The sequence below is a fragment of the Ruditapes philippinarum genome, unplaced genomic scaffold, assembly GCF_026571515.1.
Source record: "Ruditapes philippinarum isolate M1 unplaced genomic scaffold, ASM2657151v2 ctg648_1_1_1_1, whole genome shotgun sequence".
Lineage (NCBI taxonomy): Eukaryota > Metazoa > Mollusca > Bivalvia > Venerida > Veneridae > Ruditapes > Ruditapes philippinarum.
Genome location: NW_026866356.1, coordinates 230 through 25517, shown reverse-complemented (window position 1 = coordinate 25517; position 25288 = coordinate 230). Strand labels below are relative to the sequence as shown.

The 25288-nt window shown below is 33.5% G+C and overlaps 1 protein-coding gene across 1 annotated transcript; it reads left to right on the top strand.

The window, feature by feature from the left end:
- The first annotated feature begins 554 nt into the window (after window positions 1-554).
- LOC132732260 (uncharacterized) lies at window positions 555-19179 on the top strand. The gene is made up of 2 exons (XM_060718649.1): window positions 555-1079; window positions 18352-19179. Exons 1-2 carry the CDS (start codon window positions 987-989, stop codon window positions 19177-19179), a joined length of 921 nt encoding a protein of 306 aa, XP_060574632.1. The 5' UTR covers window positions 555-986.
- The last annotated feature ends 6109 nt before the right edge of the window (window positions 19180-25288 follow it).

The following is a 25288-nucleotide window of genomic DNA, read 5'->3' as shown; positions in this document are numbered from 1 at the left end:
ATTTTTATCTTTTACAGCCTCCTGTGCTAGATTATCAGCTTCTTTCACAAGAACAAACCATAACAGCTCAGGAGGCAAGGGACACTTAAACCCCTTTTAGCTTCTTTCTTAATAAGTAAGTTTCTGTTAATGACAAAAAATATCCAAAAACTTCAGGCATAAGCATAATCATTTTTTAAGAGTAAAAGAATATAAAAATAAGACAGATGCTCATAATAAAAAATAACAATAAAGATATCCAAAATAATGGAAGAAACTGCCTTAGCTTTTACTGATTTTGCTTCTTGCTGTTTGACAAAAATTATTTTCTTCAAAATTCCCTGACTAAAATTTCCCTGACTTTTGCTTATTTTTCAAATTTCCCTGACCAATTTCAAAATTCCCTGACTTTTCCCTGACCTTGAAAAAAATCATTTTTCCCTGACTTTTCCCTGACCGTGGGAACCCTGTATTTAGCACAATAGTCTTATCACATAGAAAAAGTACATTGGCAATGTAGTTTATCTTAATATTGTAATGCCTTAGGGTCAGGGGAACAGAATCTTACCTTATTTAAATGTACTTGTATTAACAGTAAACTTGATTTGTTCAATGATAATGATGTGAGCTGTATTCGAACCAATCTTTCCCATTTTCTTGATTGTTGATAGTAACGAAACATAAAATTGTACACATACGTGTAGATCAACATAGTTTAAACAACCTATCACGTATAATACAGCTTCATGCTCGTTTAACTTTAATCCGAACGTGTTCTGTTTTTATCCGGCATATCCGGTAACTGTTCCTCACACAGATGTCCTGATTTTAACATGTAAGTCTTTGTGAATTGTTATTTATTGTATGTAATTACTCCAGACACTTTTATTGATTGATTTAAATAACTGTCAGCACTTTAATCCTTCTGAATATTGCACAATTTACGATTATTTGTATTAAATTAACACGTTTCCTGCAAGGAAGTAGCCACTTAGTAGATATGCATTATGGGAGTGTTTACATGGCAACCGTTAGCAGCCGATGTCGTTGTCGTCTACAAAATGTTTAAACGCAACAAAAGTGCGAAATTGAATCTAATGGTACTGATTTTACTGTAATTTAATGTTTTATCTTTCTTTTTATTTCATAGCAAAGTTTTTCATGTAAAAGTGGCCCAGTGACCAATTTTCTGTAGCTTGATCAATGTGACCAAATATTTTGGTCACTGTGACCAGACGAAAATGGTCACTGACCATTTCTTTTTGGTAAATGACCAAATTGACCTGTTTTGACCATTTTTATTGGTCAATTTTCTAGATTTAGTATAAAAGGGCCGATTTTTGGTGATCTTGGTGAGAATCTGCTTGGAAATTGTACCATAAGCCTGTTTTGCTTGTCTTCAGATGCTAACATGGAAAAAGCTCTTTACACTATTAATGTAAGCAACATTAACTATTTTTAGAGGATTTTTATATAGGCCTACAGATCTACATTTTAAAGATTTAGAAATACTTTTTACCTAGAAGAAGCTCGTTTTAAGTAATACCAGAACTGTTCCAAGCCTTATATTTATTGCTCTGAGATGTGCATATTTTTGGGACTTTTATAAAATCTACTTTGATGATTAGTCTAAGTTAAACAAGCTGAATTAATAATAAGTCTTATGAATAGATGATTTTCAGATACATTCAAGTACACTTGTGAATTACTAGAGTTCTGATAGCTGATACATATATGCTATATGTTTGATGTGTGACATGATTATTTGCTGATAATTATATGATGAACTGTGCTGAAATTATTATTTATTAAACTTATTAACTGTTTAATAAAGCGTTTATTGTGTGTTGAATAACTGGAAAAGAGTATTATTATTTGTCGAGCCATCCAAAGGTATATAAGCTGGAAAAGAGTATTACTTTATGTCAAGCCATCCCAACAAGGTATTTAATAGAATTCAAGCCATCAAGAGGCCCTGCGTAACCCCTAGGGTTTACTTCAGTTTGCGCACTAAATAAGCCACCCTGACAGGCCTTCCCCTAGCGCGCAACAATTTTTGGTGTCAGAAGTGGGATCCTGTTATACAAGTTTTGGAAATTTAACCGGGATCCAGAGATACGAACCAAGAGCCATGGAAGATCAGAGCCAACATGAAGTGAGAGCAGTTGACAGTCAAGGCGAAATCTACTTTCGACTCACAGAGAATGAAGACGATACTGATACGGCATATAAGCAAAATAGTGAAACAGATGGTGACGGAGTGGCCGATGAATCATTTCATACAATCGACCGAGCAGATACTGGGGTTCACTCATCACCAGAAAATGAAAACAGAGAGCAAAGAGCCATTGAACAAGCGAACAGTATGATGAGAGATGTTACCGGGGTACTTAAGGATGTGGTTCATGAGATTAAAAATTTGAGCCAAAGACAGAATATACCAAGAGACTTGCCATCAGAAGATGCAAGAGGTAGTAGATGCACCTTTGATGAACCTCGTAGAACAGCAATTGATAGTAATACCAATCAACGTTACAGATATACTCACGACTTCCATTTTGTTGATCAAACTGACAATAACAGATATGAAGCCTACACGGTTGAGGACCAGTACAATGAAATAGGTGATAGCGGGCCAGTTAACAATGATGAAAGAAGTGATCAACCAAGACATAGGTATAGGAGGAGATTTATACCCCAAGCAATGCAGCCAAGAAGTCGAGTGCCAAGATATGCAGATGTAAAGATTCCACCTTTTACAGGCAAGGAAGACTGGACTGTCTGGTCATCAAAGTTTGAGGCAATGGCCTATAGATATGGTTGGAGTGAAGAAGATAAACTGGACAACCTAATTCCAAGGATAGAAGGACAAGCAGCTGAATTTGTCTTCTCCCAGTTACCAACTGAAATCCTGAATGATTATTATGAATTGAAGTCAGAGTTAACAAGGCGGTATAGGGTTATTGAGACAAGTCGATCATTTGCAGCCAAATTCACTAGAAGAAATCAAAGACATGGCGAGACCGCAGAAGAATATGCAGCAGATCTAAAGCGTCTTTATGGGAAAGCGTACGGTCACAGGGACAGACGCATTCGTGATGAAGATTTAGTGAGAAAATTCTTAGATGGACTTCTTGATCAAGACACTAAATTTGAAGTTGAATATCATAAAGAACCGAAAGACATAGACGAAGCAGTTTACCATGTCGTAAATCTAATTCAGACTAAAGGTGGCAGTAGGCATGATAGACAAGGTAGACACAGTACGAGACGAGCTTATGAAAATCAGAGGGAAGATTCAAGAGATAGGTCAAATGAAAGGTCTAACTACATTGGAAGCAGTATTAACAGAATACCAGAACAATGTGAAAAGTCAGCGAAAAGTCATGAAAGTACCGAAAAGTTAGACGCGATGAGCCAAGAAGATTTATTGCGTAAATTACTTAAAAGAGTCGAGAAGCTTGAGGAGGACAAGAGCAATGGTAACCGTGAAAGGAAAAGTTTTAAAGAAATAGAATGTTTCAATTGTCACGAGAAAGGTCACTATGCTAGAGCATGCCCAAACAGAGGATATCGATACAATAATAGAGAAGCTATTAAGGTACAACGAGGAAATGACAAGGGTCAGTCTTTAAACTTCAAGGGACCAGCCCTTGTGCCCAAAGGGAGGTCCAATTAAAGGGGGATGATTTTTTAGAGAAGGGCAAATTAAAGGCAGATTTAAGCAATAATTTAAAGGGAGTTAATTTTGAAGAAAACAATTTAAAGGGGGAGGTGGTAGAAAATAAAGATTTTTGTAGTGGTGTGTTTGTTGAAGGTAAAGTAGAGAATGAACCGGTTATATTTACGGCTGATACAGGAGCTACTAGGACCATTTTGTCTTATAGGGTGTACCAAAAGATTAAAGAAGGTGAGAGGCCAACTTTAATGGGGTCTGCTGGGTTATGCGGCGCCGGGGGTACAAAGATAAGAGAATGGGGCTTAGGTATGTTCAGCCTGACAATAGGAAAGGTTCAAATGAGAAGAGAGTTAGTTGTAGCTGACATTGAAGATGATGTTCTGCTAGGGTGCGATATTTTGGCAGATGGTAATTTTGGCCCAGTTGACATTCTACTTAGTAAGAAAGTGATTGTACTGGAGGGAGAAGAAATACCATGCATGCAGAAAGTTGATCAGAGAAGCACCAGAAAAGTAGTTATAGCAGATGATATCATAGTGCCAGCAAAATCTGAGGCTATTGTAGATGTTTATGTAGAGAGAACTGAAGATGATGACCTTGATGAACATGCTGACTACATAATAGAAGGGACCGATGAATTTAAACAGCGGTATCAATTGGCTATGGCAGCTACACTAGTCAACATCAATAAAACTACCACAAACAAAATTAGAGTTTTGAATCCCCATACAACAGAAAAAACATTTGAGACAAAATGCATTTGTAGGTAGAGCTTAGAAAATTGAGGCAATTACAAAAGTTATAACAGCGAAAGAGCATGCAGATGAGGAAGACAATGTCAACCAAGTGAGACGAGTCCAGACCGAAGAAACGAGTACAGTTAAACCTGACCTTCCATTCAAACTTGCGAAAAGTAACGAGATTCCTCTTCATCTACAGGACTTGTTCGAAAAGTCTGTTGATGATAAATCAGAGTATGAAAAACAAGTCATTGCAGGATTGCTTGTTAAATATGATGAGGTATTTTCGAAACATGAATGGGATTTAGGATTAACAAATCTTGCTGAGCATTCTATCAATAGAGGCGATGCAGCCCCCATAAAACAAAGACCTAGGCGCGTGCCACTCGCCTATGCTGAAGCAGAAAAAAGAGCTATTGAAGATCTTCTTCAAAAAAGTGTAATAAGAAAAGTACTTCGCCATGGGCATTACCAGTGGTATTGGTCAAGAAAAAGTCAGGAGCCATTCGCCCATGTGTGGATTACAGACGTGTCAATGCACTTGTAAAGCCTGACGGATTTCCTTTGCCGAGGGTACAGGATTGTTTAGACGCTGTTGCCGGATCTAAATTTTATAGTAGTTTTGACCTAACAAGTGGGTACTTCCAGATTCCTTTGAAAAGTGAAGATATCCCAAAGAGTGCATTCTGCTGTAAGTTCGGTCATTACGAGATGACGAGGATGCCGTTTGGTTTGAACAATGCCGCAGGAACGTTTCAAAGAACTATGGAACTAGCCCTTCAGGGATTACAATGGGAAACTTGTTTGGTTTACATTGACGACATCATTGTATTTGTGCGCAATTTTGAAGAACACATTGTTCGTGTATGTCAAGTACTTGATAGAGTAAAGAATGCAGGTCTCAAGCTTAAACCTGAAAAAGTGTTCTTTGTTACAAACCGAAGTTGTGTTTTGGGGACATATTGTATCTGGAGAAGGGTTCGTCCAGACCCAAATAATGTGTCAAAAATCGTCAATTGGCCTCAACCGAAAAATGCGAAACAAGTTAAGCAATTTGTTGCAACCGGGTCCTATTATAGACGGTTTATAAGAAATTTCTCAAAAATAGCAAAGCCTTTGACAGAATTAACAAAAATAGGAAAAGAATTTGTCTGGGATGGGATGTGTGAGGAAGTATTTCAGATACTGAAAATCAGCCTTATAAGCCCTGAGGTAATGGGGTATCCCCTCAATAATGGCGGCGAATTTCAATTAGACGTTGACGCGTCGGGAGTCGGTATAGAACGCGGTCCTAAGCAAGATGCAGCATGAGCGAGAGCGAGTTATAGCCTATGCTAGCAGAGGTCTAAACAGAGCTGAGCAAAATTACTGCGTGACCGAAAAAGAATTGCTTGCCGTTGTTTATTTCACGCAGTATTTCCGCCAATATTTACTAGGTAGAAAGTTCAAGATTCATACCGACCACCAGGCACTAGTCTGGCTCTTTCGACTGAAAGAACCTAATGGTAAGATAGCGCGCTGGATCGAAATTTTGGCAGAATATGATTTCGCGATTGAGTATCGACCGGGTAAAAAGCAAAGTCACTGTGATGCGTTGTCTAGGTGCGTAACTCCGCGTGATTGTACCTGTGCCGAAGTAGATATGTCTGAACCCGTGAAGTGTGGACCATGCCGTAAGTGCAAGAGAAGAGCTGAAATAATGAGCTTAGACGTACAAGAGAACATCATTTCTTGCGATGATAATGAAGAGCTTTGGCCCACAACTATCACCAGTGCAGTAAAAGTGGTAACAGCTAGTGATTCTCAACAACCATGTTCATCACAGGGTATAACCGTTCATTCTGATGTTCGAACGAACGCCAAATGCGATGTGTGCGAAAGTGATAAGGGACCTCAAAAGACCCCGAAAGCACCAATGAAGTCAATTGTAACCGGAAATCCATGGGATGTTTTAGCGATAGACTTCACCGGACCATTTCCTGTTACACCAAGGGGCAATCGGTACATTTTAGTATTAACAGATTTGTTCTCCAAATATACAGAAGTTATTGCAGTGCCTAATCAGACGGCTGAAGAATGTGCGACAAGAGTGTTAAATGATTTTATTGCACGTTGGGGGACACCACTCTCTATTCATACAGACCAAGGTGCGTCTTTCGAAAGTAAACTGTTCAAAGACCTATGTGCTATGCTAGAAGTAAAGAAAACTAGGACAAGTGCGAGACACCCCCAGTCCAATGGCCAGGTGGAGCGTCTGAATAAAACGCTGATAAAAATGGTAAGAGCCTATCTGGTCGGGGAGCAAGATGAATGGGACAACAATTTAGGCTGTTTAGCAGGGGCCTACAGGTCTACTCCAAATGAATCAACACGCCTTACGCCAAATCTTCTTGCGATTGGAAGAGAAATAAGATTGCCAGCTGACCTCATTTTCGGACACCAAGACCATGTGACTCAAGAAGTGCCGATATACGAAAAGTATGTACAAGACATGAAAGACAATATGCACAGAGCGCACGAAGTAGCCCGAAGATATCTAGAGACAAGTGCCAGAAGAAGTAAACAGTTGTACGATGTAAAACAGAATTTTTATCAATACCAGATCGGAGATGCTGTATGGTGTTTAAATGAGACTAGAAAAGTTGGAATCATGCCTAAACTTCAAAAAGCATTTAATGGTCCATATTTAATCAAGAAGAAGCAATCAGATTTATCATTTATTATTCAACTTGACAAGAGTGGCCGAGAAAGATTAGTTCACCATGACAAATTAAAGCCCTACAGAGGAGAAAGCATACCAAAGTGGATATTGAAGTCTAAAGCCAAAATGTTAAGAAAACAAAACATGTAAAATACATGATGAAGAAAATTTATGGAGAATCATGTGTGATTTTGATTTATTTTGTTGAATTTGTATACATGAACAGTGTTAATTGACATTATGCCCATACATGGGTAGATATAGGGTGAACAAATGAAAGTCAAAATAAGTTAACATTTTCTGTCAATTTTATAATTTACTTCACATGAACTATAAATAACTGACTAGGCCCTGTGAAATGTGTGTGTAATTATCCGTCGGAATGTATGTAACCAGTTCGTGTTTTTGATTTTTTCGTTTATTTTAAACTTTTAACATTTTAGTTTTACAGAGTTGTCTATAATCTCCCTTTCATTGTAAATTTGAGTGATTAGTCAAGCATTTGAATTCCCGCTGTTTTTGAACCAATTATTGTGGTCATGTGATATAGTGTTCACTCTTGCACAAGTCTTGGTACTGAGAAGTCAAATGTGAACTAGCTTTGCTGAACTTTATATTAATTTTATTATAATTATTTTGGTGTTTCTTGGAAATTGAAGGCTGAGTTAATAGAGCACAGTAAGAGTCAGTGAGAGAAACAGAGGTGTATTACCTATACAGTATATGAAACCTGATCCACAATTGGTATGTAAATATATGTATTCTTTGTTTAATTTCATTTAAGGTTTAATTGTTTTAAGTAAGGACTAAAGATATTTCTGGCTGACTTGACCACAGTGTGAATTTATAACATAATATAACCATAATTAATATATTAAACTCCTATATCATGTATACATCAATAAATGTATAATACTTTTGGTTATTTAGTAATATGTTGTATTTGTTAATTTACAGGGTTTGAGAAATATATATATAGTATACTCGATCACAGCCTTTTGTTGTATTGGACCCTTATACTGACTGCTGGCTGGGGCCAGTGTGGTTGGCCATTACTTTTATGTACGTATATGGGCTGGAGCCCACCTGGTCACAGATGGCGCCCAACGGGGTCACAGATGGCGCCCAACGTATTATACTACACCGGACCATTTTGATTTCTTGTACGGGGGAGGAGATATGTTACATATGGAACCGACGGAACTTCAGACTAGTGGAACGATCATGGACTTTGTGTTTTGAGATTATGTATTGTACAGAGACAGTGAGTGGTCAAGCAGCCTATTTTGTACATATGTAAAATTTGTGAGTATTGTATATTTTGTGAAAAGTTTCATTTCTGCACCTATATTTATTTTTGACTAGATCTACTTAAATAACAAATTTATTTTTTTGTATTTTTCATTTTGGCTATTTATCTTTTTATGTAATTGTTTAGTTAAGTAAATTTTGTTTGAACTTTTTAGTGTGCTATTGTAAATTGACTGAGAGGATATCACTATGCATGCAATAATTAATACTAGATCCCTGCAAATCCTGGTTTAGGTCATATACTTCACTAAATGTCTTTACCTTAACTTGAGCAACTATATCTCATACTAATTATACATAAGCCACTATCTTGATTACATGTCAAATTTTAGTCTGGTGTAAAATTCTGTCTGTTTACCTCATTGCTCAGGTGTGACCCAAAACATTTGATCAGTAGTGACCTATTTTCATTTTGAGAATTTTCCATCTGTTTAATTGTATTTATGTTAATTTCTCCTTGATTATTAAGTTTACTCAATTATCAGGTGATACATATCATTTCTAGCAGTTGGCATCCATTGTGTATGTAAACAATCCTTGTTTTCCTTTTTGTGTACTCGGTGACCTGATATTGTTTACTACACATTCCTTTCTATATTGGGAAATCCCCTTGTCCGGCATATGCAAATTAAGAGCACCTGTTGAATTTTCATTGGTCGATTTTGAAGGTGTGTCTGTGTTGACTCTTTTGATTGGATAACACATTGAAATGACATAGACATGTACAGTTGACCTTGACTGTAAAAGCACATGGTTCCTGTTTGTTGACAGGTATTGAGAATTGCAATTTAAGTGAAGTTTGGTATTAATTAAGACTTTAGGAGTATTTGTAGGTATTTAGTGATAGAAGATAAGCACATTTATACCTAAATAAACATATTGTAAAGCACAAGTGCATTTAATTTAAAGGGGCTACACTGAGGTCTGACGGGTAATTTGGTGTCCAAAAAAATGTATACAAATTTCCCCACAAATCACAATATTATGACTAAAATAACAATAACTTACACTTTAATCAACCCTCTAACAACAATTATGCTAGAAAATGCATATTCACATTAGCTTTTGATGCAAAAATGAAAGTTGGTTTTCCCCAGACATGTACAGAAGTTACCCCACAATTCATCGGGTATAACTAAAATACGCAACGGAACATATTTGGAACAACAGAGTAAACGGGGGTAAAAAAAGTCTATTGATTTTTTCTCAAACTCTCTAACCTATCATGTTTATATAACTTGAGTATAACGAAGAAAAAACTGTATAAAAGATAATCAATGTAGCAATTTCGTAGTCTTGAAAAATCAAAACGCCAGCGAAGCGGTCATTTTCTAGACAAAACGGAAAGATATTATATACATGTACAATTATTTTCATTGACATTTCAGTTTTCAATTTCAATATTCTAAGGCAAACATAATGCATCGGTGATATTTATACTAAAACGAGCACAGTGTAATCACACTAATAAAAGTATTTAACGCTATCTATAACGTATTTAAATCAAATACAGTTAATGAACATGTCTCATTTGATTTGATTGTTTGTATTTGGGATGGAGTGGGGGTTACGTCAAACAAAACTGTGTAGGTCATTTTTGCGACTCTTCAGTTTTACTGGTGGAGAAAGAACTCAGGTGCCCCCTTTGCAAAATTGTTTCTGGCACAAACGGGCATCTGTGTATGTAATGAGTGACGTTTCGTAGGCTATCTTGATTAGGATCGTACATACACGTTCCACACACAATTACATCATATTCATACCATAGGCAAAATTAAATGCACGTTTCCTATTGTAACAATATGAAACCCCAGAAAAAAACCTATGAACTAGCTTCTGAATGTGGCATTTCTATCGTTATTCCATAAAAGCACCCCCCCCCCCCCCCAAAAAAAAAAAAAAAAAAATAAGAATGAATACATCAATGGGCATGCTCTGGAGTGTTGGTATTTATTACCTGCACTCCAGTTACGCACTGTGCATGTATATGAATTCGATTTAAACTCTGACACGTTTTCAACAAAAAAGTCTTCAAACTATGATACAATAAATGTTTATGATTCTATTAGAAACTTGTTTTTAGAATTTAATGATTTTTTGGTGAAAACGATATAGTTTTACTTGTACTACAGATAAGATCAAAGTGCTGAAGGCCACTGAAGAAAAAACGGATAAACTATCACATTTTCACTCCAGTTTCACAGGTAAATTAATTTTATATGTCGCGGTTTACATCTAAAATATCAAGCTAACCTTTGCTTTTTGAGACTTTTTGTTTTTGAAAATAATCTAAACGAGTAAAATAAATCCTCTTTTTACAGGCAAATAATTTAATAAGTAGCATCCCCGATTTCTCTTTCATAAATTGGCTTTAGCAAATTCTTTTCTATTCAAATATTAAGAACATTCTGTCAGTGACGTGTCCTCTACTTGAAATCTTCCTGGTGTGTTTTTTTCTCGGTAACAGGAAGAAAATGACAGTCTGTTCGTATCATTCGGAAACAGGAAGAAAATGACAGTCTGTTCATTTGATCTTGACTGTGAAAAATCATGTTTTGTGAACCAATTTATCCTGCCGATAAAGATTTTGCAAGCAATCTGGTGGTTTATGTTCTAGTGCTTACACTTAATTTTTAATTCCAAAGAACATTTCTTAGGAGACCTTTAACGTTTGATTACGGTATAATCACTATAATCGAAATACTTAGGAATTAATCTTAATTCCTGTTACTGTGAAATTTTTCGTTCACGTGTTTAAAATACTTAAGAAGCTCTAAAATTTTCAAAACGATATCCAGTATTTCCGAAACAATTTACAAAGGCTTTTAATACACAATCTTATGAATCTTAAAGTATTACGAGAACCACCCATTTAATCTCCAGAAATACATACGAAAAAACAGATAAATCAAAAGGCTGCAAGCTCTGTGGTATTTTCTGATCTTTGCAATAATAAATCGCACTGTACAACTGTATTATTTTCCTGTATAAGTTTATTTTTATGTACTATAATTCTTCTTGCTTGGTACCAGAGTTTGAAACATTTTGCATGACTAGAGTTGCATCAAAAAATCATTTATGTTCATTTTTATGACAGCCACACTTTATCCTTGCATATCGTGGCTATTTCCTTAACAAAGAAACTTTATAAAAATAATTGCCTTGAATTGGATTTGAACCCCAGACACTCTAAACGAGCGCGTTACCCTTGCACCACGGAGAAGATATACGAACAATGCCTGAATAAAATCAAGTAATACTAAATTTAGATTTTTCACTGCATTTCGTTGTTAATTTCGAGGTTTTTTGTTCAAGATAAACCTGTTTCTTTAACATTGATGTAATTAATTTAACAAAAATATTCTCGCCAAAACAGTCCGACATGTATATATTCCACTACTCGGCAGTCAGATTTATTTGTGAAATAAGCTCTCGACATCGCTTAAAATAGCATTTTCATTGATTAAAATGACATTCATCCGCGTAATTTGTGAATGTGCATTCATTGACAATTCTATAAGCCAAAGCTACTTTTTAAATTTGAATGCGTTGTAATTTGTTGGATACTTATAACAAAATGAAAATATTTCTTTCTTTTAAATCGGTAGTTTTCAGGTGTTTTAAGAACTGTTTGTTGTTAGATTTGTCGTGAAACCGCTGTGTCAGAGATTGAATGTTAGCTTTGTATTTCCAAATCTTCGATCAGAAATACAAAAAGGAATGGTAACATTCAATGAATACAACACCCACACGACCAAGCAAAACAGGACCACAGCTAAATTATCAATGAAAACATTAATTTCAGGCTTTCAAGTGGTAAATAAAAAGAATAAACAACAAAAATGAAAAACAGGAAGAAAGAAGAGACAAAAGTAGAGAAAAGTAAAGGTTTTCGTGCTATAAAGAAAGAAAAGCAGCGTTCTCCCTTACTTATTTATGCAATGAAATGCATTCCGATCAATATTTAGCCATTGTAGTTTTGAAACCAGTCACTCGTGTTTTCAAAATAGTCGGGAAATGAACCCGGACTTTTTTTATCAAAACATTTACAAAAACTATTAACAATGAGTATGCCATGATAAACAGGCTATAAGGAGTAAAAACAATGGTTTATATATGCATTGCCCTTTACCGTCTAGGAGTTGGAAGTATTATAAAACATAGTTTAAGCAATGGTTATTGTATGAGGTGAGGTTAATAATAACTTACTGAATTCTTAAAGTTACTTTACTTACCTGCCCTTCACATTTGTCTTGCTGTATCATGATTTTGTTTGTTTCGTTTAATTTGAAAGAAAGTTAGGGTTTTAAAAAAACAACAACTATATAATCAGTTTTAAGTTTATTTCACTAGTCACGGCAATAACCCTGCTGTGGAAGCTTGACTATGTCGGGGGCTGCGTCATGTGAACGTTGCCGTCGCCTTGATTGTCTTTATTCCAGTTTTCCTTTTTTTACTCTTATAACGCTCTCAATTTCTTTTCCACCGGGAAGCTTTCAATATATTTTGTAACATTAAAGCACAGCTCAATTTGACGGAGGCCTTCCAATAAGAAAAAGTTTATCAGGATATCTGCTAAATCAATAATGATAATAATAATATTAATAGAGCCAGATTGTAACTCTTTTCCGACCTTCTTGATAATGTTTACCATGTGCATGAAACAGGTATCAATTACCTATAGTTTTTGAATGTCTAGATCAAAACATAGTAATCTTTCATCAACAAAGTTTACATCCAATGCGGATAAATATGCAAGTATGTATGTAAAATGATAAATATTAAATTTCAGATCTATCTAGCAAAGGAGATCGATTTTTTCTTAAAGAATTTTAATTATGTGCACTAGACATACATTAGAAATATTATATAATTAAGTTGAAGCCTAAATGTCCTATAATGAGGCCGGATTCATTCTCTATTTAGCCAGTGCTTTCAGTGCTTTGATCAGAGTTAAAGAGAAAATTCTGGAATAACATTCTGTTTGTGTGCATGTGATTTTTTATGCTTACAATACTCAAATTCATGGTTCGTTGTATAAAAGGTATTACGAAGTTTTTTTTCCTGAACGGGTGTCAGATAAACCAAAGTGACCTTTGAAATAGGACCCATTACACTGATTGACAAAGTAAATTTTCTTAGCCTAGATATCATGATATTTTAACCATTACAAAGTTAATACATAATATTTAATAATTACACGAAAGCTCTCAAATTAACAATAGAATATTTGTAAAATTTGTGTGTATGTCAGTTTCGAAACTCCATACGTTTAGCTAAAATTCATCATTGTAATGGAGAAAAAAAACATGATTACATCAATGTAATACTTTAAATATATTGAAATTGCTTTTGAAGATTTTTCTCACAAGAACATATGTGAACAACAAGAAATTTAACAAACAAACCCATTATTTGTTTTTTTAAATTGTTGGTATATTCCGGTTCGCACTTTCGTTGCTGCCGAATACACAAAAAATTCTCCGTTTCGCTTTTTAGTCATCCCGAGAATCATTCACGTGACGTTGTTTTTATTCAGATTTGCAAACTGAAAGGTGTTTAAACGCTCTTTTCCCACAAAATTGGAGAAAATATGTTATTTTCAAACGACTTGCCAATCCAAAGAACACATATCAATGTATCACTGGTTCTGTTTGAATGTCCCTAACTCGCAGGTAACAAAAAATATCGGTTCGTGAAATTTTACTTTTTTTTGTGACATTCGGCCGTACCTCAGTGGAGTACCTTTAAGATTTTGTATTAATTATAAAATTATTTATTAATTATAAAATTATTTGAAACTTAACGTTTTGAAGCACAAATATTAGTGTCTGATAGAAATGAAAATGACATTTTCAGTTCTGGCAGATAATAAACATTAGCAAACTTAATTATATTTAATATAAAAATATACAATAATTTAATTTATAAATTTTAAATTATAAAATTTAGAATCTAAAAGAAATGAAAATGACTTGATTGACATTTTCTGTTCTCTTAGATAATTGATACTCGGTATTTCACGGTGATATTAGTAACATATTAGTATTGTGTATTAGTATTTCTTCAAGTTTACCATAACTGAACATAAAACTTTTGCATCGTGTTTATAAAATTTGTAATTATTACTTATAATTAAATAAATAAAATAGATATTAAATTTAAATTAATTTAATAGTAGATATACACTACATAATTAATAAATAAATTAGTTAAATAAACTTGATGATCATTTATTGAGATTATAGTTGTATTCTTGATAAAATATTTAATAATTCAGTGAATTATGTTTTTGGTTTAGGATATTTAAATTTTTTTTAAATAATTTTTATTGGTTTGAGTATTTATATTTTCATTTAATACTTGTGATGCTGTGACAAAGTTCTGCCCAGCCATTGGCTTATCAGCAATTAATTACTATTTTACTATAATTAAAGAATTAAAGATTTTATTTATAGTGCTTATTAGAATTTAACTTTTGATTTTGATAAATATTTAATGATTTCAACTTAGTATTAATAATTTCGACTTTTGTTCGGGAAATTTTGGGATTTCGACTTTGATTTTTTCCGTTTGAAGCATACAGTTTGTAAGTATATGTTGAAATGACACTTCGATTTTGGTACTTGAATTGAAATAAAATTTTGACACTTGTTTGTTGTTTTAATTGCTATTGTTGATATAAACTTTGGTCATAATAGAGGTGCACAAGCACAACGTGCAATACTTTCTATTTATAGTTATAAAAAACCATATGGTTATTTTCCAACAAACGAACTTTTCATTCTGTTTGATAGTATGGTTAAACCTATTTTATGCTATGGGTCACAGATATGGGGATACGAAATTGTTGATTCTATCGAGGCAGTTCAAAATAAATTTTGTAAAAAGCATTTAAGTGTAAAAAGGACAACAAATACATGTATAGTTTTAGGAGAATGTGGACGTTTGCCATTGTGTATAACTTATTTTGTTAATTGTATAAAATACTGGTGTAAATTGTTGACTATGCCAGATCATAGATATCCCAGACAATGTTATAAAATGTTGAAGTCCCTAGATGAGAGCGGTCGAAATTGTTGGGCATCAAAAGTAAAAATCACTACTTTATACTTATGGTTTTGGGATATGTATGGCTTGCACAAGATATTGGAAATATAGACATATTTATTTTAACTTTTCGTCAACGGCTGAAAGATGTTTTGAACAAAAATGGCATAATGATATAAATATTGCGTCCCGTTGTTACCATTATAAATTTTTTAAGAGTCAATTAAACCCTGAACGTTATCTTTACTGTGATATTCCAAGAAAATATATGGTTGCTCTTGCAAGGTTTCGATGTTCCTGTCACAAATTAACGATTGAAATGGGAAGACAAAATAATATACCACTTCATGAAAGAATATGTTTATTTTGTTTTAACCAAATAATGTAACTGCTATTGATTGTGAATTTCATGCCTTTTTTTCAATGTTCTAAGTATAATGACGTCCGAAATAATTATCTCTATAATTGGTATTCAAATGGTACTACAAATTAACGATTTTTATTCGCTGATGAGTACACAAAATGAAGAAAATATTTATAAACTATCTCTGTTGTATATCACTTGTTGAAAAGTACCAGCTCTTGACTTATTTTATTCTAATTTTATATGTTATGCAACTACATTCAATACATGTATACACTATAATATTTATACTGTTGTGTATTTTGGGCCGGAGGCCTTTATTTACTTAAATAAAATTGAGTTGAGTTGAGTTGAGGTCTGTTGTGGACTTAGTATGATATATTGCTTTCGTGCCTTTGTGTATTGACAAATAGTAAGGCGACCTTGACATTGATTAAATTCACAGGAAACATAGTGAATCTATAGGATTACAGATATATTTTGCAGGTTGCGTGTGATTATATGGGAAGTTATACACATATATAAATTATAACGTGATTTAATTGACATATTTTACTGGATTTGTGATACAGTGAAACCTGTGTAGACACTTTAACATATTTTAATAGTCAGTGAACATTAACATTGTGCCATTATCATTTGATTGATTATTTCTACATGAGATTCGAGACATTTGTGAATATTTTAAAGTGATTATTGGACACTTGTGAAATATTTTAAGAAATTTTACTTATATTTTGACACTTGAATACTACAGTGACACTTCATTCTGCGGATATTATTTTGTGACTTAAAGACTTTTTGTGTGAACTCAACTTAACTTTTGTGGAGATAAACATGGATAAGAAGAAGGGAAAGGAACCAATGGTTGAAGGAGATGAGGAATATGAGGAATTAAGTGAGGAGGAAATTGTTTGGATAAAAGCACTTCGAGAATTCAAATTATCTCCAGGACCAGGAGGACCAGAGGAATTAAGTAAATTTTTGAAGACATTTAATAAGAGACAAGAAGAAAAAGAAAGTGAGAAAAAGCCATCTTTATTGGACTTAGGATCCGATTTTGGGATAGGAGCTACAGCAGTCGGACATACAATAACAACGAAGAAACCTACAACATATGTACCTAGTGTATCCCCACCTGTAGCAGCACCAATACCTATACCTACAGGGAGCCTACACAATTATCCCAAACTTTCCATATTTCAGGAGATGGAATTAAAGGTGAAGCATCGTGGGAAGCATTCAAGTTTGAGGTTGAATCTTTGTTGGAGGAACACACTTTTATCGATGAACAAGTTTTACTTGGGATTAGAAGAGCCCTTAAAGGTACTGCCAGTGATATTGTAAGGAGACTTGGAACAGGTGTTACAGTTGAAGATGTCATCACCAAAACTTAACAGTACATATGGAAGTATTGAAAGTTCAGAATCAGTGATGAGGAAGTTTTATTCATGTACACAAGGAAATGATTCAGTCAGTACATTTGCTGTGAAATTAGAAGATCTTTACGCTCAGGCAGTGGAATTAAAAGCTATTGTCAAGAATGAAAATATTTTGAAACAAATGCTGTACCAAGGATTGAGAATGGACTTAAAACATATTGCACAGTATAAATTCGACACAATCCCCGACTATGACAGATTTAAAATGGAACTGAGAAAATTAGAAGCTGAATTGAAGTTGCCAGATACCAAACCAAAGACTTGCCATGTAGCTCAGAAAGTGGATGAGAAGAGTGATTTAAACCGACTCGAAGACACTGTTAAACAACTTCAGCAGAAAATAGAGCAACTAGAACTGACTAAGAAGAATCCTTCAAACACTTTCAATTCATAAAAAGAGTGGGGCAGTCTTTTTATATATTTAGGTAGATATATTTTTTACCCTAAACATTTTCAAATATCATGCGTTGGTCAATCACCATTATAACGACAAGTTTACTTAATATAGTCAATATGACAATGAAAAAATGAGCATAATGTCACTTTAACTTTGAAATCTAAAAATGTTTGTTAAATGTGTTAAAATGACAATGTGAAATTACATTTAATGTGTTTACAAATGACATTGTGAAATGTTTGAACAATAAAGCCTTGTGAAAAACTGTAGAATAATTTAAGTGTTACATTTGTGATAATAGGAAAACAATTAAAATTGACAGAACTCTAGTAAAACACAAACTGTATTTTGATACAAACCGAAAGTTATGAAACTATAACTTATTGATGTGATATTTATGTTTAAGAAAATGAACATTAAGTAAACATTTAAGAAAAAATATATTTGTGATTAAGTTGCACATAGAAGAGCGTTTACGGTAAGGTGCACATATAAGAGGGTTTACGGTAAAAAGACAGTAATTAAGCAGGGGACAGTTTAACCTGAAATGAACATTTAAGTCAATAATCTGGATCTTTATTCACTACTACAATATGAAAATTGAGATGATCAAGTAATAAACAGTATTTACAAACATATGCAGACATTTTGTGACATTTATGTTTATGATATCATTCTGATATTTCAGGCTGGTGGTAACAAGGGCACATACAAAGGCAGAGCTTACCAGTGTAGGAAGTGTTCGAAGGTGGATCGAAAGGGGCGTACCATTGCTCATATCCTAAAGCACCATGTGCCTTTCGATCAAGTTCCATACTCTTGTTCATTGTGCAACTTTAGATGCCAAGATAAAGAAACATTGGTAAAACATATCAACTCATACAAAAGGCATAAAGATGAAATACTGAAAGCAGGAGGGAAGGTTGACCATTCAAAGGTACTGAATAGATCTGTAAATCCAAAGTATAATTTTGAAAATGACTTGGTATTATTAAACAAATTTGATTCAAGTGAACGTTTTGGCAGACAGGAAGACCCTTTGGATGACCTTGATAGTATTTTTGAGGAGGATGAAGAAGAATCCAACCCGTTGTTATTGCCAGATTGGGCCAAGGAGGGCATATCTTTAACTAATACTGATTCTCAGGTAACTCCATCCAAATCTTTGTGTCCAAATAATGGCGTGCCAGCTAATTATGTAAACAAAAGTGTACTAAACACTCCAGAACTTATTCTGCCTGTAACACCAAGTGTGAGAATGTCAACTAAGGTTAATCTAGGCACATCAGCAAACATTTCACATTCAAATTCGCAGTTTAATACTATATCTTTTGATGATTTATATGGAGCCCCAAGGACAACATCAACACTGGGTCAATTCCGTCCAATGACAACATCAACATCCACACTTAATCAATCCGTCCAATTGTATCACACCCTATTCCCCCTGCTGGAGCTACTTCAGTGCAAGATGAAAGACTGCATAGCAACCACTGAAGATATCCTGCCAGGCTGATTTAGTAATTGTCTGAAGATACCGACCCTCTTATGATAGAAATTCAGCATGAGAAAAATACAGGGAAGAGTGTAACACTCAATCAAATGATCAGTTTGCCAACAAGAGGTCAAGGACAGCGTCAACCTGTGCACCACTGTCCGTCAATGACTTTTTAAAGTTATAGTTAACACAGCTTTTCAGAAAGCCACCACCAGTATTGTAGAAGCCATAGATAGGAACAGTCGAGCTAAATGGTGTCAGGAGCAGACACTATTAAGGTTGTGTCCAGTTTGAACGCGAATTGAACGTTCTTTGAAAAGACAAATGAAATCAGAAGGTCACCGGTACGCGATTCAACAGGCAATGAGCAAATGAAAAGAGAAAAGGAAAATAAAAGACCAGTATTGAAGAGTACAGTAAGCAAATTAAATAAGAAATAAATATCCTGAACTGACAATTAAACAAATATCCAAAAATTAAAGTAAACGTTATCTACATATTCCTACTTTGGAACTGAACTCTAGTCAATGAATTATAATTATTATTTGTGAATTAACTTTGAGACATGAAGTAACATTGTGTGTATGAATATTGTAATGAACCATAAAGTGTAAAATATTGAACTGTGAAATTGTTATGCGAATATAACAATGAACTGTGTAATATGTGAATGTGAATATATTAATGAACTGTGAATTGTGAATTATAGACTGAGAAGTACCGTTGTTGCGTGAATATGATAATTGACTATATATAGTCTGTCCCATTAAAAAAGGAAATGAACTTTTGCCTGGTATGAATAAACGAAACGACGTAGTATAGAAAATAAAAGTTGTTTGTAAACTAAAAAAAGTCACCCTCGAGTTTTTTTAGGATTTTACTCTAAAGTGTCTACTTTTCTTGTGAAAGCAAATTTTGATTTGTCTATGGCAAATCTCTGTTGTTGTTTTTCCGTAGCCATTGCAGAAGTACTCTTCATTTGAAGATGAACGGGAGAAAGCACGTGTCATGTTTCTAAAATATACATGAGGTTCTCGGGTTCGTTTCATGATTATTTTACAAAGCTGGATCTACAAGATGTAACAGTTTAGTTGCAATGCATGATGGAAAATTTAAAAAAATGATAGATCTAGATAACAAGAACACCGAGTCACATGGAGTAGATCTAGAAATTGCACTTACTTTTAAGCTGAATAGAATCCCTATGAACTTTATAAACGTCACGACAAATTCACATTCTGAAGATTCCTTCATTGCCAGTTTCTATCCAGTTCCGTAGATCCCACTTTTTTACTTAAAAAATCCTGAATGACGTGAGTCATGACTCCTACACTTTTGATGATCCAGATTTTTTAAACTGATAATCCGTCTCATTATTAAACATTGTTCAATTTGAGTTATCTGGGTTAGCAAATGAAATATGTAAATGAAACACATCATAATTCAGCATGTTCCAAATCCATGATTCAAGAACGACCCATCAATTTTAGTTGTCAACATCACAATGCTTATGGATTCCTGACGAAAAAAAAAACACTTTATTACGTCAACAACAATTTACGAAATATATGACGTAACAAAAATGCCTCGCGCTTTTTATGGATAATTCCAGTTGCGGCATTGACATAGGGCGGTAAGGCATATGTAACCTCAAACAGATAAATTAAAGCGTTTAGATAAATTTGCCTTGATGGCATTTAAAATAATTTTTGTATACCCAGATTTTGCAACTTAACTGTAAAAAATACACCTTCAATTCATATATAAATAATATAAAACTTTTGATAACATTTAAAAATAATTTTAAACACACTTAATTAATGACATGACTCTATACAACAGTACAATACTTCTTCCATTAATTACATATAACATTTGTTTTGATTTTATGTTTTTGAACTATTTTTCATATTTCTCAGAAATAATTTCGCTACATATTATCTCGTTATTCAAGACTTCTGTAAATCCTACTCTTTTAGCTACAAAATATACATACGCGGTATTTTTTCTCCCGCGAAAAATATGCTAGATCTATTGTTTTTTTCACTGAATATTTTCAAATTCTCGGTGTTTCTCTTTGACTCGATCTACTCTTCATATTAACAAAATAATTTTATGTAACACTTTCAGTCTACAAAAAAAAAAAACACTTATATATATTGTCGCTTATTGAACACTCCAATTCAAACTTACTCGTGATAATATCAAATCACCGCCGGTATTTCTGGACATTTTATTGAATTGTGAGACGGAAAGTTAAATCTATATTTACGAGCTTAAAGTGTATAGGCCTACATTTGATTGCTTAAACTAGAAAGCATGATATTATAATCTTATAATTTACATTTTCCTCGAACGCGAGTCTGTGTTCTCTCGTTAGCGAGGGAGTTATAGTCTGTCCCATTAAAAATGGAAATGAACTTTTGCCTGGTATGAATTAATAAAAACACGTTGAATAAAAATTAAAACTTTTTTGTAAACTAAAAAAAAGTCACCCTCGAGATTTTTCAGGATTTTTCTCTAAAGTGTCTAATTTTCTTGTAAAAGCAAAGTTTCATTTCTCTACGGCAAATCTCTGTTGTTTATTTTCCGTAGCCATTGCCGAAGTACTCTTCATTTGAAGATGAACGGGAGAAAGCACGTGTCATGTTTCTAAAATGTACATGATGTTCTCGGGGTCGTTTCATGATTATTTTACAAAGCTGTATCTACAAGATGTAACAGTTTCGTTGCAATGCATGATAGAAAACTTTACAAAAATGAATAACAAGCAACAACTTGAACAAGATCATCGAGTCTGTGGAGTAGACTCTAGATCTAGAAATAGCACTTACTTTTAAGCTGAATAGAATCCCTATGAGTTTCGAAATAGATCTTTATAAACGTCACGACAAATTCGCATTCTGAAGATCACTTCATTGCCAGTTTATATCCAGTTCCGTAGACTTTGAAACTCCTGAATGGCATGACATTTACACTTATGATGATCCAGATTTTTTCATAATCCGTCTCATTATTAAAACATTGTTCCATTTGTGCAGTTATCTGGGTTAGCAAATGAAATATGTAAATGAAACACATCATAATCCAGTATGTTCCAAATCCATAATTCAAGAACGGCCCATAAATTTAGTTCGACAGCACAATGTTTATGGATTCCTGACGAAAAAACATTATTACGTCACCAATAATTTACGAAATATATGACGTAACAAAAATGCCTCGCGCTTTTTATGGATGATTCCAGTTGCAGCATTGGCAGAGGGCGGTTAGGCATATGTAACCTCATAAAGATAATTTTAAGCGAGATAAATTTGTCTTGATGGCATTTAAAATAATTTTTGTATACAGTACCCAGATTTTGCAGTAATTGTTAAAAGTACACCTTCAATTCATATATTAACAATAAAACTTTTGATAACATTTAAATAATTTTAAACACACTTAATGGCATGAATCTATATGACAGAATACCTCTTCCATTAATTCACATATAACCTTCGTTTTGACTTTATGTTTTTAAACTATTTTATATATTTCTCAGAAATAATTTCCCTACAAATTATCTCGTTATTCAAGAGTTCTGTAAATCCTACTCTTTTAGCTACAAAATATAGACCCTATGCGGTGTTATTTTCTCTCGCGAAAAAATATAGCTATTGTTTTTTCACTGAATATTTTCAAATTTTAGGAAGGCTATAATTATTTAGGACATCACTCTGTGTTTCTCGTTGACTCGATATCCCCTTCATATTAACATAGTATGTAACACTTTGAGTCTACAAAAAAAACTTATTGTCCCTGATTAAACGCTCCAATTCAATCTTATTCTTAATAATATCAAACACTGCCGGTATTTCTGGACATTTTGATAAATTATGAGACGGAAAATTAATCTGTATTTACAAGCTTAAAGTGTATAGGCCAACGTTTGGTTGCTGAAACTAGAAAGCATTTTTATATTCTTATAATTTACATTTTTCCTCGCACGCGAGTCTGTGTTCTCTCATTAGCAAATGAGCTAGTAAAAGTAGACACTGTGCAAAACAATACTAAACATATAGTGAATCAGTTCCCCTTTCTATATATTTCTTGTCAGATTTGCATGCAAATGTTATATTTGTTGGCGATTTATACGTCAGGTTTCTGTTGTGAAAGTTAAAACCTACGAAAAGTTTTAACGCACGAACATCGCACCCGAAATAAGAAGGGTAACATATTTTTGTATCCCATCGGACCTGGTTAATTTAATTATTTTTAAATATACGTGATACATACTAATGGACAGTATTCAGGCAACTACAGAATTATGTTAATTAAACATTAGCGAAGAACCATTTTTTCAGTCTTCTAGCTAGTGTTCCCGTTCCCTTACGACGCGTTGCGGTATTCAACATACGCGCTTGATTGAAAAGCTATCTAATCAAATCACTTCATAATATTGCTCTTTTTCTCTTAAAAAGAATATAAATATGGTAATTATATAATTATATAAATCTTTGTGTGTTATAATTTATAAAGCGGTTACTGATAATTCACTTCAAATGATTTTAAATTGATTATTTTAAATAATGGTTTGCTAGTAAAATTGCCTTTTCGACACCAACTTTGTTCATATTTTTCATTTTAATGATAACATTTAGCTATTGATCAGTAAGTAAATAAGAATAATCAATTTTTTATAATTAACGAGTACATTTCACGCTAATTGTGAGACGAACCCTTAATGACGTCTGTATGGGCGCCGCCATTTTGAAATGGACGTCACGTCAGGTTACAACGTAAGTCAACGGGAAAAAATATAATTTTAACATTTTGACCATATTACTGACTTTATGGAAAAAATGAAAAACATGCCTAGAGATATTGATGTCAGGATTAACATGACATTAATTTAAATGATTTCACTATTATATTTAATAAAAAATGGAATATTCAAATTTGGTGGGACAGACTATAGTTAAAGTAGACACTGTGGTAACAAGCAAACCAATGCTGAACGTATAATGAATCAGTTTTCTTTATTTTTTTTTGTCAGATTTGCATGATAATGTAGTATTTGTTGGCGATTTCTTGTGAAAGTTGAAACCTACGGAAAGTTTTAGCGCACGAACATCGCACCCTAAATAACAAAGGTAACATATTTTTGTATCCCATCGAACATGGTCAATTTATTTATTTTTGAATAGACGTGATACACTCTTATGGACAGAATTCAGACAACTACAGAATTATGTAAATTAAACATTAATTAGCGAAGAACCATTTTTATAGTCTTCTAGCTAGTGTTCCCGCTCCCCTACGACGCGTTGCGGTATTCAAGATACGCGCTTGATTGAAAAGCTATCTAATCAAATCACTTCATTGTTCTTTTTCTCTTAAAAAATATAAAATACGACAGTATATCATGGTAATTAATTAAATCTTTGTGTGTTAGAATTTATAAACCTTACTGATATTTTCACTTCAAATGATTTTGATTATTTTAAATAATGGTTTGCTAGTAAAATTGCCTTTTAGACTCCAACTTTGTTGTCATTTTTCATTTTAATGATAACATTTAGCTATTAATCCGTAAGTAAATAATAATATTTTTTTTTTATAATTACCGAGTACATTTCACGCTAATTGTGAGACGAACCCTAAATGACGTCTATATGGGCGCCGCCATTTTGAAATGGACGTCACGTCAGGTTTCAACGTAAGTCATCGGGAAAAAATATAATTTTAACATTTTGACCATATTACTGACTTTATGAAAAAAATGAAAAACATGCCTAGAGATATTGACGTCATAATGACTGAGGGTCAACATGAATTAATTTAAATGATTTTACTATTATATTAAATAAAAAATGGAATGTTCAAATTTGATGGGACAGACTATAATAGACTGAGAAACATTGGATAAATATTTTAATTGATGTTGAAATGTTATAAACTTTGGTGAAGATATGAACTTTCAAATGTTTATAAAGGTGAAGAAGACTGAAATTTTGTTAAGGCTTTATAAGCTGTCACCTATGATTAATTGTTTAACTTTGTTATTGTTTTAACTTTAACTGATACCTTTAAAAGGTTGAGTATTTTTACAATTGTTGAAATTTAAATGTTAAATTTAATGTTA